The following is a 21,210-nucleotide window of genomic DNA, read 5'->3' as shown; positions in this document are numbered from 1 at the left end:
TATGATATTTTTGAAAATTAACTTGGATAAATATACTCTATATGTGTGTGTGTGTGTGTGTGTGTGTGTGTGTGTGTGTATTTACCTATTTACCTATGTGTGTGTAACACAAGACTGGAACTGGAGTAGTCAAGACTGGAGTAGTCTTGACAGCAGAATCTGGGAACTTGACAAATGAGCTTCAGTAGATTCATTTTCTCTTCCTCTGAAGGGCACGCATCCATTACACAGGACACTGACACAGCTCATACTTTTCTTAGATCATGAGAGCAAACATTTATTATATTGTGCAGAACCCTTAAATGGGTGCTTTACATTGAGTGACAGTTTCACACAAAGATCTTTAAGAGTTAGGTGCAATTTACAAACCAACTTTTATTTTATGAGAAGAAACAAAAATATATCCATCGTTACACACCTTGTAAGAGACAGGATTTAAACTCAAAAACTCTGAACATAAAATGTTCACTCTGGGTACATATATTACATTTGCCCCCTCTCCCCCACCCGAACCTTTCTGGACAACCTGCTGTATGTTGGGCAACAAATAGATATACACTCAAATACCACTTAGTTGTGGGGTGATTACGGATTGTCCTAAGGTCATGGTTAGTGTCTCTTCAAGTTAGGGTTAAAGGAAAATGTGGAAAAATGGGAGGGTAGAGGTATTATACTAATACTTTTCTGTTGATAGGAGGAATTACATACCTTTTGCTGATAATATAGGAAAGGGTAACTGAGTAAATAAGCTTCTCTTCTAAGCCAAGAATCAACAAACATTCTACAGAAGGGTGACAGCGAGGAAGAGAAGGTCTGAATGGAGCAGTGAGCTCAGGTGCAGGAGATGAGCCCAGGACAAGGGTCGCTACACAGAATTGGATGAGGGAAGGAGATCATTCAGGAGCTCGGTGGGCACAGAGTCATGGGAACTGGGCAGTTCCAAGGATTGAAATAGGGATAAACAGTCTGAGAAAAGTGACATTTAGAGAACTTGTAGATGAGTGACCCATTGTTTGTGACATTAAAAAATGAGACAGTGCTTGCTTCATAGTCTAGGAAAACCCCAATTCGATGGGGAGCAACAGCCATGGAAAGAGTCAAGACCTTGGGATCAGAGGTGGAAGAGTCCTCAAAGGCATTGTACTCAGATTCATTCTGTAACCCTACAACCCAGTAGCCATTTTCAGGTCTGAATCTGGAGTAAGCATTTGAATAATTTGGGTTTCGGTTAAAAACAAACCCAGAGCTTTTCTTTCTATTGAGATTGCTTGTTTTACTGTATACCCCCAGAACCCAGGCAATTTTCCCAGACACATCAACTTCCCAGTAACATTTCCCTGAAGAGAAATTTTGACTTCCCTGTACATCAAAAGCAGAAAGGTTACATGGGTATACATTCCTAAACATAAAATCATTCCCAACAGTCACTTGTCTCTGATCCTCAGAAACGACAACATTCGACAGATCATTGGATGGGTTCAGCGTCAAGTCCACTGTAGGAAAAATTACATAGTCAGGTGAATTAAATATTACATGTATCTTGTGACATTTTGAGAAGGAATATGGGAATTGACTGGGAGGAACATGAGTTAATGGGTCAGTGAGGAGTAGATCAGTTAAGAACTGTTGTATGTATGTCTGTTTGGGTGGAACACGTGTAATTGAGATCATGGAACCTAAGATTAAGCACAACTTCTGAAAAGGGATAAGAACATGATGATTTGAAGAACCTGTAATTTCTTACCCCAGTAGCTTTGGACTTCGGCCAGCTCTGAAATGACAAAAGTTTCAATGATGTTGTTAGAAGCAAAGGAGGAACCTCTGATACCTGTCCTTTCTCTTGAGTGGGAGGGGAAGCCTCTGAGGCTGTCAACTGGTGAAGGAGGACACCTGGCCATTCCCACTTAGATGTGTTCACATCTTCAGCACATGGTATCTATGTCTTCTTGTGAGGCCTACCTCCTCTCTTTTATCCTCATATAGAAATAGCATCCATTCCTCCATGTGCTCTGGTACTGTAAGAATCTCATACACCCTTCCTCTGGCTTTCCTCACCTTTAAACACTTGCAGCATCCCATTAAGGTCTGGAAATCGGAATGTACTTAGTTTCTTGGAAACAATTTTTGGCTTCTTCAAGGTCCAGACCTCGCTCCTAGATAAGACAAAAATTGATCCCTCACACTTCTTACCTTTGGTCTCTCCAAGACCACTGTCTCTCTCACCTTTCATTCCATTGATACCTAATCACTTGAGTCCTCTTCAATGAAGAGCCTGAGGGAGGGACAGGTGAGAGCCCTGACACTGCAACCAGAAGGAATGTCTTCATGTCTACCTTTCTATCTACCCTCTGTGTGACCTTGGGAAGAACTTCTCATGAAGCTCATGTTCGTCCTTCAAAATGAAAAAAAAAAGAATTAACCCATACTCTCTACCTCTTAAAATAATACACTATTAGATGTAATGGTGGTAACTTTAAAAGTTGTTTGGTGCCTCTAATAAAAAGTATTTCACATATGGAAGAGTTACTGCCATCTCAGTGGTTCCTCCAGGAAGAGGCCAGAGATGATGGTGCCTAGGCAGATGCTTAGTGGAGAGGCTCTAGAATCTGGCTACTGAGAGCTTTAGGTTAGCAAGTGTGGGACTTCTGCATTGAAAGTCTGACATGTTTTCTAAGTCTATTAACCCAATACAGATGCTAAGCATAACATAAAATGTCACTTTCTCTGGGGAATCATTACAAATACTTGAGAAAGGAGAACTTAATATATCAAAATTAATAGTGGTCTGAATTTCATATGCTTGATGTTGCCAAGTGTGTGTGCAACTTTAGACAAAGAAAGCCACTTTTCCTACAAGTTGCTAAAATGTGTAAAGAAAAAGAGATTTATTATTGACACGAGGACTAAAGCCATTTTTCCCTGAGACTTGAATCTTTCTTTCTTTCCTTCTCTTTCTTTCTTCCTTCCTTCCTTCCTTCCTTCCTTCCTTCCTTCCTTCCTTCCTTCTTTCTTTCTTTCTTTCTTTCTTTCTTTCTTTCTTTCTTTCTTTCTTTCTTTCTTTCTCTCTTTCTTCTCTCCAAAAAACATCACCTTAGAAAGAACTTGTTTCTTCTATTTTCAGGGTTAAAAAGAAATATAAAGAAATCATAATTGTGGAAAATTTGGGGGCCTGACAGAGAAAGAGGAAAAGATCCTTCCTGTGATAAGAAAGGCACCTGTTAAGTATAGAAGCAAGAGACTAAGGTTTGACTAAAATGAATGAAGTCATGGAATTCTGATATTGTAACCTCTTGTTTCTTTTATAAAATCATTTTTAATTTTTTTCAATTACACTTGACATACAATCCTATCTAATAAAAGAGTAATATGCAAGTTAGCAATCACTCTGCTACACCCACAAGCCACACCCACCATCCAATCAGGATTGAGCATGCAAATTAACCCCAACGAAGATGGCTGCGGCCTAGGAGCGAGCAAGAGGGAGGCTTGGGTTTCCCTGGTGATGGAGGAGGCCAAGCTTTCCACACACCCTGGTGGGCCCAAGCCTCCACTGAAGGCTACAAAGCTTCAATTATAGAAGATAAATAAATCCCAACATAAATGTTGGCAACCATGGAGCTGGAGAGAGCAGGAGGCTAGGGTTGCCCCCAGCAATGGAGGAAGCCAAGCTTTATGCCTGCCCTGGCCTGCCTTGGCCTCTGCTTAAGGCTACAAAGTTTCAATTATAGAAGATAAATAAATCCCAACAGAAATGGATACCACCACAGAGCAAGCAGGAGACTTGGCTCAGCTCCAGGCTACAAAGTTTCAATTGTAGAAGATAAATAAATCCCAGATACCAGGGCCTCTTCTTGGGTCGCTGGGGGCTGTGGCCAGCCTGCAAACCACCACAGGCCCCTCACCCAGGCCGCCCCACACCCCAAGGGAACCGCCACCCTAATCCGGTACACCCTTCAGGGCAAACCAGCTGGCCCCCACCCATGCACCAGGCCTCTATCCTATCTAATAAAAGAGTAATATGCAAATTGACCATCATTCCAACACACAAGATGGCTGCCCCCATGTGGACACAAGATGGCCAGCAGGGGAGGACAGTTGGGAGGGACCAGGCCTGCAAGGGAGGGCAGTTGGGGGCGATCAAGCCTGCAGGAGAGGGCAGTTAGGGGTGACCAGGCCTGCAGGAGAGGGTAGTTAGGGGCAAACAGGCTGGCAGGGGAGCAGTTAGGCATCAATCAGGTTGACAGGGGTGTGGTTAGGGGGTGATCAGGCTGGCAGGCAGAAGTGGTTAGGGGCAATCAGGAAGGCAGGCAGGCGAGCAGTTGGGAGCCAGCAATCCTGGATTGTGAGAGGGATGTCCAACTGCCCGTTTAGGCCTGATTGGGGTCCCATATTGGAGAGGCTGCAGGCTGGGCTGAGGGACACCTCCCAGCCCCGTGCACGAATTTCATGCACTGGCCTCTGGTATTATATAAGTTTCAGGTGTACATCCCAGTAATTAGACATTATAAAACATACTAAGTGATCATCCCCCCAAAATATCATACACATCTGACACCGTACAGAGTTATTAGAATATTATTGGATATATCACCTATGCTGTACTTTATAGCCCCATCACTATTCTATAACTACTAATTTGTATCTTTAAATACCTTCACATTTTCACCTGTCCCCCCCAACCTCCCTCCCATCTGGCAACTTTCAAAATGTTCTCTGTATCTGAGTGTGTTTCTGTTCTGCTTGTTTGTTTATTTTTAGATTCAATTGTTGATAGATATGCATTTATTGCCATTTTATTGTTCATATTTTTTAATCTTTCTTTTTATTTATTCTCCCTAAACAAAATTCTTTAATATTTCAAGTAGTACTAGTTTGATGATGATGAATGCATTTAGCTTTTTTTTTGTTTGGGAAGCACTTTACCTGTCCTTCAACTCTAAATAATAACCTTTCTAGGTAGAGTAATCTTGTCTGTAGGTCCTTGATTTCCATCACTTTGAATATTTCATGGCACTACCTTCTGGCCTGCAAAGTTTCTATTGAGAAATCAGCTGACAGTCTTGCGGGAACCCTCTTTTGGTAACTAACTGCTTTTCTCTTGTTGCTTTTAAGATTCTCATTTTGTCTTTAAACTTTCGCATTTTTAAAATTCAATATATTTTCTATTATTGACAGTATTACAGATGTCCCCCATTTTTACACACTTTAACCCCTCTCTACCCATTTTCAGGCCTTCCCCACACTATTGTATGTGTCCATGGGCTATGCATATAAGTATGTAAGTTATTTTGTTTATCTCTTCTTCTCACTCCCCACCCCCCAAGAGATATTAATGTGGTCCATGTCTCTATTCCTTGGTTCTTATTTTGATGGCCAATTCATTTTATTCCTTAGATTTCACAAATAAATGAAATCATGTGATATTTGTCTTACTCTTATTAGCTTATTTCACTTAGCGTAATAGTTTCCAGGTAGCATTTTAATTAAGATATGTCTTGGTGTAGACCTCTTGTTTGAGACTCTTATTTCTAATGCTTCTATTATCCCTAACTCTGTGGCCTCCCACCACCCAAATTCCATACCATTACAAAGTGTCACCTGTCATCAGCAGGTGAAATAATGTAATACCCAAGTTTCCCACATCTATGATTGTTTAAAATTATGATTTATTCAAGATTACTCATAGTTATAATTCTGTCATCACACAAAAAGGACCATGCCTGGTCTCACACACACGTACCTTCTTATGACGTTAATCACATCCTGGGGAGAAGAGGGGAAAAAAACATAAATCAAGATTAAAGTTGACAGATTTAGAAAATTAAAATGGCTAGTTAAAATTTAATTTTGAAAATATCACAAATATGTTTTAGTATAAGCATGGGCTCTATAATATTTAAGATACTCTTCTGCTAAAAAATAATGTGTTGTTTATCTGCAATTCAAATTTAACTACACATCCCTTATTTTTCTGGGAACCCTCAAAGGAGTGATAAGCCCTCCTATCTATAAAGTTTACTCACCTTCTTCCTCATACCCTTAGCACCCCCTAATGTGGCTTGAATAAATAGATGGTCAGAATAAATAGGTGGGGGAAAAACTGTAGAGATAAGACCCAAAACAACCATCCTAGAGGACTCATGTGAGGATGTTAGAAAGGTGTTTCCAAGATCTGGAGAAGGAATATATTTAAAAGGCAGAGAGGGGAGCAGAGGGAAGCCAGGAGCACAGCCATACCAACACCAAGACTGGCCTAGACACCACCCCAGACCTGTGCAGGGGGCCACTTGCCAGTTGTAATCTGAGTGGGACCACAACCGAGCCCTGGAAATGAGTGGTGCAGTACCACGCTGCAGGCTTCCAAATGTCTGCAGTGAGTGCTCACCATAGAGACCTCCCACACCACGCCTCCTTGTCAGTGCATCCTGACCTCACACTGTGAGTGCAAGCCAGGGAACTCTGTGCCCCAGTCCCACTCAGGCCCCGGGTCTTCACTGCTGTTTCAACCCAGAGCCATCAGCTATATGTCCTTCCTGGGGCCCCACGACCATGCTGCTGGTGTGACATGGAGACACCTGACATGCTCAGCCCTGAGTCACAGGACCACCTTGCCAGAGTGAGCTGGAGCCACCTGGCACCCAGTCCAGACCCCAGAATCACACTGCAAGTGAGCTGCCAGAGGGAACTAGGGCACCTGCCACTAGTTGATAGGTCTGCACAGTGAACTGCATGCCAGAGGAATCTGGGTCCTCACAGGGAGTCGCACACAGGAGGAACTATGAACACACCCCTGCCCACCCTGAGCATCTGCAGTGGGCAGCAGAGGGACCCAATCCATGAGAGAAGGGAGTACAACTCAGAGCAAAGACAATAAAGGTATAAGACTAATGGAAGATCCAGCCTTGAGCTAAGGAATCCAGGACCATTGAACTGCTAGGGGCTTCAACCTCTCAGACACCAAGCAAGGTGCTCAGGGCCAGAAAGAGACAGAAAACATGGGGAGACCAAAAACAAACAAAAAAAAAACCAATCCCCAAAGGAAAGAAAAGAAGGAATCACCAGAAAAATAAATAAATAAAACGGAGGCCAGCAATATGTCATAGAGAGAATTCAGATTAATGATTATAAGGATGCTCAACTGTCTACATAAGAAATTCACAATTCTTGTAAGAATCAAGAAGAAATTAAGAATAACATATCTGCTATAACACAATGTAAGGCTTCAACAGTAGACTAGCAGAAGTAGAGGTCTGAATCAGCGAGTTAGAAGACAAGGTCAATAAAAACACCCAATCTGAACAGCAATTGGAAAAAAAATAAAAAGTGGGAGAGATAAAGGGAGCTTTGGGACAGCATGAAACAAAGCAAAATCTGCATAATAGGAGTTCAGAAGGACAAGAATCAGAATAAAGACTACAAAACCTATTGGAAGAAATAATGACAGAAAATTTCCCTGACTTGTGGAAGAAAAAAGTCACACAAGATGAACCCAAAAAGACCCACACCAAGACACATTGTAATTATAATGGCAAAGGTTAACAACAAAGAAACATCTTAAGGACTGCAAGAGAAAGACAGAAAGTTATCTACAAGGGATCTCCCACTAAACCATCAAATGATTTCTCAACAGAAATACACCAGGCCAGAAGGGAATGTAATGAAGTATACAAAGTGATTCAAAACAAGGGACTGAATCCAAGAATACTCTATCCAGCAAGGCTATTATTCAAAATTGAAGGTGAAATCAGGACATTCACAGGCAAAAAAAAAAAAAAAAAAATGCTAAGGGGGTTTATTACCACCAAGCCAGCAATGCAAGAAATGATAAAGAGACTGTTGTAAAAAGAAGAAATATAAAGGGAAGAAGGAACACTGGCATAAAGAATAAAAAAATGGCAACAAACAAGTATCTATCAATAATACCCTTAAATGTAAATGGATATAATGCCCCAATTAAAAGACATGGGGTATCTTAATGTATAAGAAAACATGACCCATATTTATGCTATCTACAAGAGACCCAACACAGAATAAAGAACTCACACAGACAAAAAATGAAGGGATGGAAAAAATCTTTCCGGAAAATGGAAAATAAAAAATAAAAATCTGGGGTAGCAATACTTATATCTGACAAAATAGACCTCAAACTGGAGACTATAACAAGAAATAATAAAGGCCATTTCTTAATACTAAAGAGATCAATTCAACAAGAGGATATAATTCTGTTAAATATATATGCACCTAATATAGAAGCACCCAAATACATAAAAATACTTTTAAAAGATATCAAGGGAGAGATTGACAGCAATACAATCATAGTAGGGGACTTGAATACCACATTTAAATCACTGGATAAATCTTCTAGACAAAAATCAACAAAGAAACAGCAATCCTAAACAACTCACTAGAGCAGATGGAACTAATTGGCATCTTCAGAACATTTCACCACAAAACCATGTAATATACATTCTTCTCAAGTGCACGTGGGCCATTTTCAAAGATAAACCACATATTAGGACAGTCTCTAAAAATTCAAGAAGATTGAAATCATATCAATCATCCTCTCAGATCATAATGGCATAAAATTAGAAATAAACTACAGTAAAAATAATAACCAAAAAAAACAATCAAACACTTGGAGCCTAAATAGCATTCTATTAAACAATGATTGGTTACCAAAGAGATCAAAGAAGAAATAAAAAACATCCTGGAAACAAATGATAATGAAAACACAACAATCCAAAATCTATCAGACATAGTGAAAGCAATCCTGAGAGGGAATTTCATAGCACTACAGGCCTACCTCTAAAAATAAGAACTACTACGCTGCTATAAAAAAGAAGGAATTCTTACCACTTGCGGCAGTATGGATGGACCTGGAGAGCATTATGTTAAGTGAAATAAGCCAGGAAATGAAAGAAAAATACCACATGATCTCACTCATTTATGGAAAATAAAGAACATTATATCCTGATGAATAAAAAGATAGATACAGAGGCAGTAAAGCACTGAACAGACTGTCAAATTACAGTGGGAAGTCTGGGGAGTGTTGGGGAGGGAGGGAAATAGATCAGCCAAAGGACTTGTATGCATGCATATAAGCACACCAATGGACACAAGACACTGGGGGAGGCGGGGGTGGGATGATGGCATGCGACAGGGGGTAGGGGAGGCTGGGGGAAGGTCAATGGGGGAAAAAAAGGAGATATATTTACTAATATATGTAATGTTTTAAACAATAAAAAAATAAGAAAAACTGGTGATAAATTATCTAACCCTACAACTTAATAAATTAGAAAAAAGAGCAACAAGAAAATCCCAGAGTAAGTAGAGGAAGGAAATAATAAAGATCAGAGCAGAAATAAATGACATAGAGACAAAAAAAAATGAATAGAACCAAGAGCTGGTTCTTTGAAAGTATAAACAAGATTGATAAACCTCTAGCCAGGCTCACCAAGAAGCAAAGAGAGAGGACCCAAGTAAATAAAATATTAAAAAAAAGAAAGAAATGAAAGAGGTGAAATATAAACTGACCCCACAGAAATACAAAGGACTGTAAAAAAAAAAATACTATGAACAACTCTATTCCAACAAACTGGACAACCTAAATGAAATGGATATATTCCTAGAACAGGCGTCCTCAAACTACGGCCCACGGGCCACATGCGGGTGTTTTTGCCGTTTTGTTTTTTACTTCAAAATAAGATATGTGCAGTGTGCATAGTAATTTGTTCATAGTTTTTTTTTTTAAACTATAGTCCGGCCCTCCAACGGTCTGAGGGACAGTGAACTGGCCCCCTGTTTAAAAAGTTTGAGGACCCCAGTCCTAGAAAAACAAAATCTTCCAAATCTCAATCAGGAAGAATAAAAAAACCTGAATAGGCCAATAACTACTGATGAAATTGAAGTAGTCATTAAGAAACTTCCAGCAAACAAAAGCCCTGGTCTGGATGGCTTCACAGGAGTGTTTTACCAAACATTCACAGAAGAACTAGCACCTACACTCCTCAGACTATTCTAAAAAATTCAAGATGAAGGGATACTTCCAAGCTTTTTTTTCTAATGCCAGGATTACCCTAAGCCCAAAACCAGATAAAGACACTACAAAGAAAGAGAATTACAGGCCAATTTCCCTGATGAACATAGATAATAAAATCCTCAGCAAATATTAGCAAATCACATCCAGCAATACATTAAAAGGTCATATCCCATGACCAATTGGGATTTATCCTAGAGATGCAAGGCTGGAACAATATCTGCAAATCAATAAATATGATACATCACATAAACAAATTGAAAGACAAAAACCACATGATCATATCAACTGATGCAGAAAAAGCATTTGACAAAATCCAGCACCCTTTCTTGATAAAAACCCTCAGCAAAGTGGGAATAGAGTGATCATACTTCAACATAATAAAAACCTTATATGACAAACCTACAGCCAACATCATACTCAATGGACATAAACTAAAACGATTTCCCCTAAGATAAGAACAGGAGCAAGACAGGGATGCCTACCTTCACCACTCCTTTTTGACATAGTGCTAGCTATAGTGATCAGACAAGAAGACGTAAAAGGCATCTGAATTAGAAAGGAAGAGCTAAAATTGTCATTATTTGCTGATGACATGATATTGTACATAGAAAACCCTAAAGACTCCATAAAAAAACTACTAAATTTAATAAATTAATTTACAATGTAGCAGGATACAAAATTAACACCCAGAAATCTATGGCATTTTTATACACCAATAATGAACTCACAGAAAGAGAAACTAAAAAAGCAATCCCATTTACCATTGAAACAAACAAAAAAAAAGATATCTAGATATAAACTTAATTAAGGAGGTAAAAGATCTGTACTCAGAAAACTATAGGATATTGAAAAAAGAGATAGAGGAAGACATAAACAATTGGAAGAATACACTGTGCTCATGGATTGGTAGAATCAACATCATTGAAATGTCCATATTACCCAAAGCAATCTATAGATTCAATGCAATCCCCATTAAAATGTAATGGATGGATAAGGACACATATGTAATAACTTAATCAATAAAGAAATTAAAAACTTAAATAAAATAAAATAAAATATATAATAAAATACCAATGGCATAGAACAAACTCTCCAGAAATTTATATGGAATGAAAAAAGAAAAAAACAAATAGCTACAGCAATCCTGAGAAAAAAGAACAAAGTTGGAAGGCTCATAATACCAGACATCAAGTTATATTACAAAGCCACTGTTTTAAAAACAGCCTGGTACTGGAGCAAGAGCAGACATATAGACCAATGGAACAGAATGGAGAACCCAGAAATTGGCCCAAACCATTATGCTCAATTAATATTTGACAAAGGAGACCAGAGTATACAATGGAGTCAAAGCAGTCCCTTCAACAAATGATGTTGGGAAAATTGGACAGACACATGCAAAAAAAATGAAACTTGACCACCAACTTACACCATATAAAAAAATAAATAAACTCAAAGTGGATAAATGACTTAAATGTAAGATGGGAAAGCCTAAACATCTTAGAAGAATCCATAGACAGCAAAATATCAGACATACCTCATAGCAATATGTTTACTGATACATTTCCTAGCACAATGGAAACTAAGAAGAAAATAAATGGGACTACATCAAAATAAAAAGCTTCTGCACAGCAAAAGAAACTATCAACAAAATAACAAGAGAGTCCTTTGCATGGGAGAACATTTTTTGCCAATGTTACATCAGATAAGGGTTTAATCTCTAAAATTTATAGGGAAGTCATACAACTTAACAAAAGGAAAATAAACAATCCAATTTTTAAAAATGGGCAAAGGACCTAAATTGACACTTCTTGAAAGTGAATATACAGGTCAAAGGCATATGAAAAATGCCCAAAGTCACTAATCAAAACAACAATGAGGTACCACCTCACACCTGTCAGAATGACTATCAACAAATCAACAAACCACAAGTGCTGGGAAGAATGTGGAGAAAAGGGAACCCTGGAGCACTGCTGGTAGGAATGCAGACTGGTGCAGCCACTGTGGAAAACAGTATGGAGTTTTCTCAAAAAATTTAAAATGGAACTCCCATTTGACCCAGTCTAGGAACATATCCCAAGAAATCAGAAACACCAATCAGGAAGAATATATGCACTCCTATGTTCATAGCTGCACAATTTATAATAGCTAAGATTTGGAAATAGGCTAAGTGCCCATCAGTGTAGATTAAAAAAGGTGGTACTTCTACACATTGGAATATTACACTGCTGTAAAAAAGAAAGAACTCTTACTATTTGCAACAGCATGGATGGACCTGGAGAGCATTATGCTAAGTGAAATAAACCAGTCAGAGAAAAATAAGTATCACTTGATTTCACTCATTTATGGAATATAATGAACATAAACTGATGGATAGATCCATAGACATAGAATCATTGAACAGACTGTCACATCTCAGAGGGAAAGCAGGGTAGAGTGGGTGGGGATTGAGGGGAAAAAAGATCAACCAAAGAACTAGTTTGCATATAAGCATAACCAATGGACACAGACAGTGGGGTGTGAAGGCCTGGGCTGGCAGGGTCGGGGGAGGCTGGGAGAGGACAATGGGGAAAAAGGGGACATATGCAATAATTTCAACAATAAAGAATTAAATTAAGAAATAAAAAATAAGCAGGAGGAGGCCTACTATTTCTTTAAAAATATTCATGAGAACACACCCTTAATTCATTATGTTTTTATGCATTCGAGTGACAAAGGGAAATCTATTTCGTAGACATAATTCCACGCTCTGCAGAATCAAAGATGAATAATTAATAATTCCATTTCTTAGAATGGATATTTTATTTTGCTCCAGGGACAAGCAAACTAGCACGTCAAGCAAATGTTTTTTTCCGGCCTCCCTCTAGTCACTCTATGTACATTCTACGCACTACCCTATGGGAATCTCATCAATGTGTGAGTGTGAAATAAGCCACAGAAACCAGCAGCAGAGAAAGTCTAAAATGTAATTGACTGTTTCCCAGACATTTACATTCCATTTTCCAGAATGGTATTGCTATCCACTTCATCACTGTCTTAAAAAGTATATCTTACCCTGAATTCCAATATTGTATTAGGCCAATCCAGTCCATATGCTAAGCTTCTTTTAGCCATCTTCTCTTCCCCATCATAATATTGTTTGCCTTATTTCTTTGAACATAAATTTAGTCTAAACTCTTTCATATCAGCAAAGCCTTGGCCTCTAGCTGGCTATACTCCCTCAAAAAAATTTTACTCTCTATATTATGTTTTTCATTGTTATTGTATATAGCAAAAGCCTAGCAAAAACTGGCTTAAATTTAAAAGCAAAAAAGAGAAACTCAGGGGGCAAGCAGAACTTTTGCATTAGCTAGATTTCTAGGAAAAATCTTACCAGGATCAGTTCTTTCTTCTCAAAATTCTATTTTCTACTTGCTTATATAAACTTTATTTTCATTCTCTATATGGTATCAACTTGAGCATCCTGGTTTAAATGATAATCTATAATATATCACTTAGCAGAAAAGAGAATTTTTCTTTCTAGTCATAACAATAAAATTCTAAGGCATACAAATCATTGTCCTGAATGGGTCAGGTGCATATCTTAAAATAATCACGGCATCTTTGGTAAACCTATAGAAATTAAATATGCTGATTTACCTAGAACTAAGAAACATATACATCCCTGGTGCTTTTAATACTGATTTTACCAATTCTAACCAACTACATGAACTGAAATTACTCAAAAAGTAATTCAACAGGTGGTTACCGCCCCCTCTCCCCAAAAAAGTAATTGAATGTCATTAGACAAATAACTGTCCCATACTGTCCATGTCTTAGCTGACTGCTATTTCCTCACTCTATAAAAATCACATCAGGCTTTAAAAATATACACAACAATTTTAGTATAAAATTCCATGGACCTAGGACAATATTTCTGGCCCAGGTAATTGCAATGGAGTCTGCCCTGTGGTTTGTCGTGGATGAGTAGCATCTCTGGCCTCTACCCACTAGATGGCAGTAGAATTCTCAGGCTCCCTGGGACAGAGGTGCTTTAGTCTTAGAGATACACCGACTTAAAATAGAATTGTTTTGAAATGAAATTGAATAGAATTGTTTCACTAATCCAAAAATATAATAGAGCAAATTTATTTTTGACAAAGATGCCAAAATAATTCCGTGGAAGAAGGGAGAGATTTTTTTCAAGTGTTGAACTTATTTGTGCACTTGTTTAACAATTCAATATATTTAGTAAAAATATTTGAGTTGTATATTTACAAAGGGTGGATTTTTTAATGTAATTTATACTTCAAAAATATTTTTTTAGGAAGAAGTAAAGATTCAGCAGATGGAAATTGGTTACTTCGCTACTGGAACCAAAGTTAAGAAATTCTTGTCCAGCTAGCAAAAAAGAATGGCAATAAGTCAAGCAGAAAATTTGAAATTTTCTCAATTTCCCAAAATGTTTCATAGCTTAAGATTAGTCATGAAGCTAATTCCATGGAAAAAGAATAACTTAATACCAGGTACAATTCCTTTATCAACTTGCTATATTTATCCCATCCTTCTCTAGCCAGCACAAACACACACACACACAAATGCACACGCACAAGCACATACACATAGTCATATATTCTCACCCCTCACGCAGGTATCACATTTGCTACCCCTTAACAAAACAACAAAACCTAACATAAAGAGAGATATGAGTTGCTTGACTAAGCTTAGTGAAGAAGTGCCTTACAAATGCTAGATGATAATAGAATATAACAAGAAATCCTCTCTCAAATTTTTGCACGGCACTTTATAAAATAATAATGTGAGTTTCCCTTGTCATTTGTACATTGAATTTTCCTAATGCCCATGAAATGAATGACAGAGAAGGACCATTTAAGGGTCAAAGGAACTTTTCAATCAGAAAGAAAGTGCAGGGACCTAGAGGGGAAGGAAGCGTAATCTCTGTGATTCCCCCAAATCTCATATATAAGATCTCCATCCTAAGTCCTACCTGCAGCTTGTCTATAGATGATTCACACATATGATGTTGGAGATCTGAGATGAGCTCTCTCATGTACTGCTTCTGCTGGATCACCTGGTCTTTAGCCACTGCCAAGTTATCCATCACATGCACTTCATTGTCATCCAGCTTTTGCAGCTCCCTTTTCTCTTCTCTGTCCAGGATGCCTCTCATTTCCTCAAACCCGTTTAGAATCCTCTCTCTCTCAGTCAGCATACGATTCTTTAGGGATGAGAAGAAAAAGAGGCAGTCAGAATGTCTAGCTGAGGGCCTACTTTTCATGCGCCTTGGAAAGCCAATACAATATTTTCCTCAGGCACTTACAAGATAAAAGGAAGTGAACCATTCCTGGAAAAGGCATTTTTCCTACTATTTGCCTTGAGCTGTTCCCAAAGCAATTCTTTCAAGTCTACTTTCTCATGGCCCACCAGGAAATACATGTGCTACCTGGATGAGGCTTGGATAATTATGCCACACTTTACATGGAACTCCTCCACCCATATCTCCAAAATAGGGAATCCTGGGCCTTCCTTAACATTTCTTCTGGAAGTATCAGCACCACAAACTTGATTATAGAAATGGGACATGGATGCATGAATCACTTTTACATCAGCCCTCTCTTTCTTTGCTTCCAAATAGTTGTTTTCACTTGCGAGCGTCTACCCTGTAGCTCCCAACCCTCAATAGGAAAGGAATTGAATGAGGACTAAGCACAAGTCTTCTGGACTCATTAATTCTGAGGTAACAAGGAGGAAGGGGCCCCCTTGTGATTGGACAAGGTGCTGCCCATTTTGGTGTTTCAGAACTGCCTCAGGAGTAATGTGTTTTTACCTTCCAGGTATCTCTCTCTTCATTGATGACAGCTTCCAACCTCTCAGCTTCTTGCTGCTCCTGCATCAGCCTGTCCACAGCCACCTGGAATTTCTCCTGTGAGAAAGGAACCACCAAAGTCAAGTTCTGAGCTTTCTCAGCACCTGGATAGAGGATAAATGGAGAAATCACGGTCATCTCAGAAGAGACTAGAATTTCAGAACTGAAGCTAGCAATTAGAACTGAAAATGTAGACAGAAATCTGAGGAAGTATGTGTGTCCTTTACCCAGGGTGATACAAGTTTCCATCTCTGTATCAAGTAGTTTAGATTTCTCTTTTCCTAAAGAAAGAACTGATCTTGCAGCAAGCGAAGTCCTTTCTCCTCAAGAAAACTCTTCCCAGATCTAACCAACCATGTTCCCCAAAATCCCATCTGTTCACTGGGGCAATCAGAACTTATCTTGAGAAGTAACTCACTCATACAACTTCTCTTTGATATGTATATTATTGAAGAAAATGAATGAATGCACAACAATGTCCCTCAGGCCTCAGAAGCTGAGCCAAGAATATCAAAGAGAAAGCAGCACTCAGTTCTATGGTGACAAGGAAAAGAAATGGGATTAAGCAGTAAAGATTTCACTTCAGGTGACATTCTGCCCAATGTTTCCACACTCTGGGGCCTACCTGACATTCCTTGACCACCTCCTCCACGTGGGATATTTGATGACCTTGGTGCTCCTGGACACAAAGGCTGCAAATGGCCTTCCCATCCTCCTTACAGAAGAGATGGCAATTTCCCCCCTGGTGATCACAGAGATCTCTCCTCTGCTGCTGGGGTTGCCACATGTTGGCTTCTCTGATTTGCTTCACTATGTTGCCCAAGTGCTGATTAGGCAGGAGGTTCCAAGGGTTGTATGTGCTCTGGCACACAGGACAGCGGCATTGCCCTCCAAAGAAGCTCTCTGACTCATTTGCAGTGATGCAGACTTGGCAGAAGTTGTGGCCACAGTTCAGACTCAGGGGTTCTGTCAGGAGCTGCAGGCAGATGCGGCAGATAAACTCCTCATTTATGCTCCCCTGTGATGAAAAATCCATTGCTGTGCTCTCCTGGCTTCTTCCTGTCCTGACTCCAGAGGCTCTTCTTGCTCACTGACTCTTGCAAGGCTGGGAATATTGAAGGAAACAGGATAAGAAAGGCAGGAATAGAAAGGATACTGGTTGGGCAGACATTTAGAACAGGACAAAACTTTAATATTCAGTAAAGAAAGGAAAAGAGACAGTGAAGAAGAGTAGTCAGTGACAAAATTAAAAAGCCCCTTTGTAATAATTTCAAACACTTTATCTTAGTTTATGTCATATGACAAATTTTACCCCATCAAGGCAATGCTTGCTGTTTCCTTCTACTGGATAGAGGACAACTTGAGGCCCTTCCTACCAAGAGCTTTATGTTACCCATCCATTAGTCTTGTCTATAATTTTCACCTGCAAACACATACAACAGGTTAGATACACTAAACCCCACTGCAGCCCCCTGGCCTTTTACACTTGCATGACTTACTTTATTTGAACAGTGTTATTGAGTTATATTTACATTGCATGCATTCATTTTAAGAGTACAAAAGTTTCTAGTACATTTATTAAACAGAATAACTATCACCACAATCTAATTTTAGAACATTTCTATTCCTTGAAAACAAGCTTAATGCCATTAGCAGTCACCCCCATTCTGACCCCGAGCCTTAGGCTACCATTCATCTCCCTTGTGTCTTTACAAAATTTCCTTTTCTGATAAATTCTTAACAGCAAAAAATATATACTAGAGGCCCGGTGCATGAAATTCGTGCATGTGAGGGGGGTTTTCCTCAGCCCAGCCTGTGCTCTCTTGCAATCCAGGACCCCTCGGATAGGGTCCCTAGGCCTGGCTGGTGATCAGGGCCTATGGGGGCTTTTCTCCCCCTGGCTGCCAGCAGCTAGCCCGCCCCCACCACTGCCACTGCTTGTCACCTGTGTGGCACTGCCCCCTCTCCCCCCCCGCAACTGGTCGCCTTCCTCTGCAGGTGACAGGTGTGTGGTGTGATCTCTTGGCTGGCCTGGGCCTCCCTCTGTGGAACGATCACTGGCCAGCCCTGCACACCACCACAGCATTGCTAGCTGGTGACCTGGGCCTTCCTCTGTGGGCGATTGATCATGGGGCCCCCAGATTGATCAGTCCACAGAGGGAGACCACCCACCACAGTGCTGCCAGCTGGGTGGCCTGGGCCTCCCTCTGTGGCCACCAGCCCGGTGGCCTGGGCCACCCTCTTTGGGGAGATCGACCGCTGAGCCCCTCCATCAATCACCCCACAGAGGATGGTCTGGCCTCTTCCTGCTGTGTGATCATGGGGCAAGGGCAGGGCCCCCTGACCAAAAGCATCGCACACGCCTTGGTTGGCCTGGTGCCAGTATGTGTCATAGTGTGGTCATCCGGAAGGTCGTCTGGATGGTCATTCTGCTGTTCAGTCATTCGGCTGACTTGCATATTACATTTTTATTATTATAGATGATCCTTTGAGTCTGAATTCTCTCACTTCACAGGCAGTCATTGAGGTTCATCTCTCCTGCCTTTCTTTCCCATAATAAAAACATTTTCTTGATATTAAAAGCACCAAACCCACTGCTGCCTCTCAGATTTTACACTTGCTTATCTCTGAATGGAATAATCTCCCTGATATCAGCATGACTCCTTCTTACATTTTATTCTGTCTTCCACCTCACATGTCTCTTATCAGAATGGCCTGCTCTAACTTATCTATTATAAACTGCCAATACTATTGCTTGCTGTACCCTTGATATATTTTTCTTATTTTTATTACCTAATGTATAACATATTTCTTTTGTTCACTGATGTACTCAGTACCTTTAACAGTGCATCACACAAGAACACAATGTTTGGTGAATATATAAAACTAGAAGTTCCCCATTCCCCATCTCTCCATAGATAATTAGACATTTCATTTTCTTATCAGCTTTCATCTTTATTACCATTAATTAGCAGTTCTCCAATACCTGAGAAGTGTTTATCTACTAACATTCCTGTCTTGCACAGAGCCTTCCCATACCCTCAAACACACCTACAGAAACATCAAAGACACCTACAGAAACATCAAAGACATAATATAGAGGTCATTTCATCACTAACAATTTTTAACCAGTTATAATTTAGAAATCACATTGGCCTATTTATTTCTTATATATGTATTTTTATAAGAGTACTCCCTTCTTGGATTAAGAAGTACACATTGGTAGTCACAAAATAGTCATGGAAATATAAAAGTACAGCATAGGGTATATAGTCAATAATATTTTAATAACTATATGTGATACAGATGGGTATGATTAGGGGGGAAATACTTTTTAATTTATATGATTGTCTAAACAGGGCTTCACCTCACAGGTTAGATGCTGTACACCAGAAAGTAATACAAAATGATATTGAATATCAACTGTAATTGAAAAATAATAAAGAAAGAAAAATAAAAATAAAAAGAGTACTTTTTTCTTCAGATGTGAAAATAAAATAAATGACTTACAGAGGTCAAGGTCATTTTTAAAATAGGTAGAATTGTTGAGAAACATATTGCCTTCAATATCACCATTATTGTTCTCTCCACTACTGCACAGATTTAAAAAGACAAAAACAAATAGAGGGAGAGGTTGCAAGATGTAGATTATAACCAATACTATTGGGATGCACTGAGGTAACAGTGAGATGTGGCTCTCAGTGTAGAGAAAATTCCCTGTTCTTGAACCTTCGGAGAGACAAGTGACCACATGGGAGCTACAGAGATGGGCAGCAACCTGATCATCCATCCTCTTTCATCAGCTTGCCAGAGGATTGTACATTTATCAGGAAGGTTGTGCACAACTTCCCAAGACAAGAGTAAAAGAATCAGATCATGGGAAGGGGCAGCAGGTGTCGTGTCTAGTCTGAAAGATGGCAAAAAAAAAAAAAAAAAAGAAAGTCTCTAAAGCAGCCCAAGAAGCAGGCCAAGGAGATGAACAAGGAAGATATGTCATTCGAGCAGAAGGAAAAAAGGAGTATAAAAAACTCGAGAAACGAGGAACTGGAAGCAAAGGCCAAGGGGAAAGGCCCCCAGGACACTTGCGTAATTTAGAAATCTGGCCGGAAATGAGCTGATCCTAAATGGAATTTAGGATCAACATTGTCCCAGTGATGATCCTGTTTTAACATCTGAATTCCTTGTCATAATGTCTGTTGCCAACTACAGCTAGATGAAGCTTGTTGTCTGAAAGTTTGCTGTACTTTTAAGAAAAAGCTTTTATTTAAAAAAAAAATAATAATGATAATTTAGCAAACGAGTAAGAGGACCAGTTTCAAGAGATCCCATCCTTTCCCACATGCATCCGGACAAGGGCTCTCCCCCCTGGCTGGCCTCACCCGGGCTTTATGAAAAGGGAAAACAGAACTCCATCTCACAGGTTTCTCTGGAGAATAGGAGGAATAGATTTTCTGTCTGGGAAAAAAAAAAAGTATTCTGGATCACTTTGGCGAGGTAAAGAGTCAAAAATACAGAATAGGAAGAAAATGAGGGTAACTCAGCCTGGAGAAATAATAGTCCCTCCGAGAAATAAACAAGACTGCTCTTTTAAACCTTCCTTCTTTAAAAGTCACTCTTCCCCCAGACGCAGTGTTCCTCTTTACTGCCAGCGCAGCAGAGACACCCACAAGCAGAGCAGCTTCAGAACCACAATTTAAGACACCAAACACATTCAGTCTGCTCCCCCAAGAAACTGCCCCACTTACTTTCAGGAGCCGTAACTCAGTGGAGAAGATCAAGTGTAGGTCTGGTCAAGATCCACTCATCAATCCAGAAATGAGTTCTCCACCGAGGAGTGTCTCCACACAGCAGGAGTGAGAAATGAAAGTTAAATTCATAGGAGTGGAAACGAAACTAAGCAAAACAAAAACTTAACAATAACAATGGGACGCCACCATGTGGAACACTTGGGAAAGTTAATGCTTCAGTATGTTCTAGGACCTATTCCAGCTTGGCACTCAATCACTGTGTTTTTATTCCTTTCTCAGATTATTCTAGCAAGAATATTTGAATAAGAAAAATGTGAAATCCAATTATACATTCTACAGCTTGCCTGAATACTCAGAATTTCAGTTCATTTCTACACCTACTAGTTAAACTTATCCTATAGTCATGTACTAAACTACTTACTATGGATAAAATCATCATCCACAAAGGCTGGGTACCTGCACTTTGTAATGCAGAGTCTGATGGGGAAAATAATCAGTGATAGAACTCAGTTCATTTGAGCTGAGAGATAGTAGCTATTATCTATGTACTAGGGGCCCAG

The 21,210-nt window shown here is 39.5% G+C and overlaps 1 protein-coding gene across 1 annotated transcript; it reads right to left on the bottom strand.

Moving 5' to 3' along the window:
• Positions 1-293: 293 nt before the first annotated feature.
• On the bottom strand, positions 294-20,780 carry LOC307109535 (E3 ubiquitin-protein ligase TRIM22-like). The gene is made up of 8 exons (XM_079788341.1): positions 20,648-20,780; positions 16,528-17,007; positions 15,864-15,959; positions 15,024-15,254; positions 5,741-5,763; positions 2,056-2,153; positions 1,745-1,771; positions 294-1,493 (listed from the first exon to the last, which is right to left on the bottom strand). The coding sequence occupies exons 2-8, from the start codon at positions 16,936-16,938 to the stop codon at positions 898-900; spliced, it is 1,482 nt and encodes a 493-aa protein (XP_079644467.1). The 5' UTR covers positions 16,939-17,007; positions 20,648-20,780; the 3' UTR covers positions 294-897.
• Positions 20,781-21,210: the final 430 nt, after the last annotated feature.

Source organism: Cnephaeus nilssonii, assembly GCF_951640355.1.
Source record: "Cnephaeus nilssonii genome assembly, chromosome: 13".
Lineage (NCBI taxonomy): Eukaryota > Metazoa > Chordata > Mammalia > Chiroptera > Vespertilionidae > Cnephaeus > Cnephaeus nilssonii.
The sequence above is the reverse complement of the archived record's forward strand: the minus strand, read 5'-3'. Positions and strand labels throughout refer to the sequence as shown.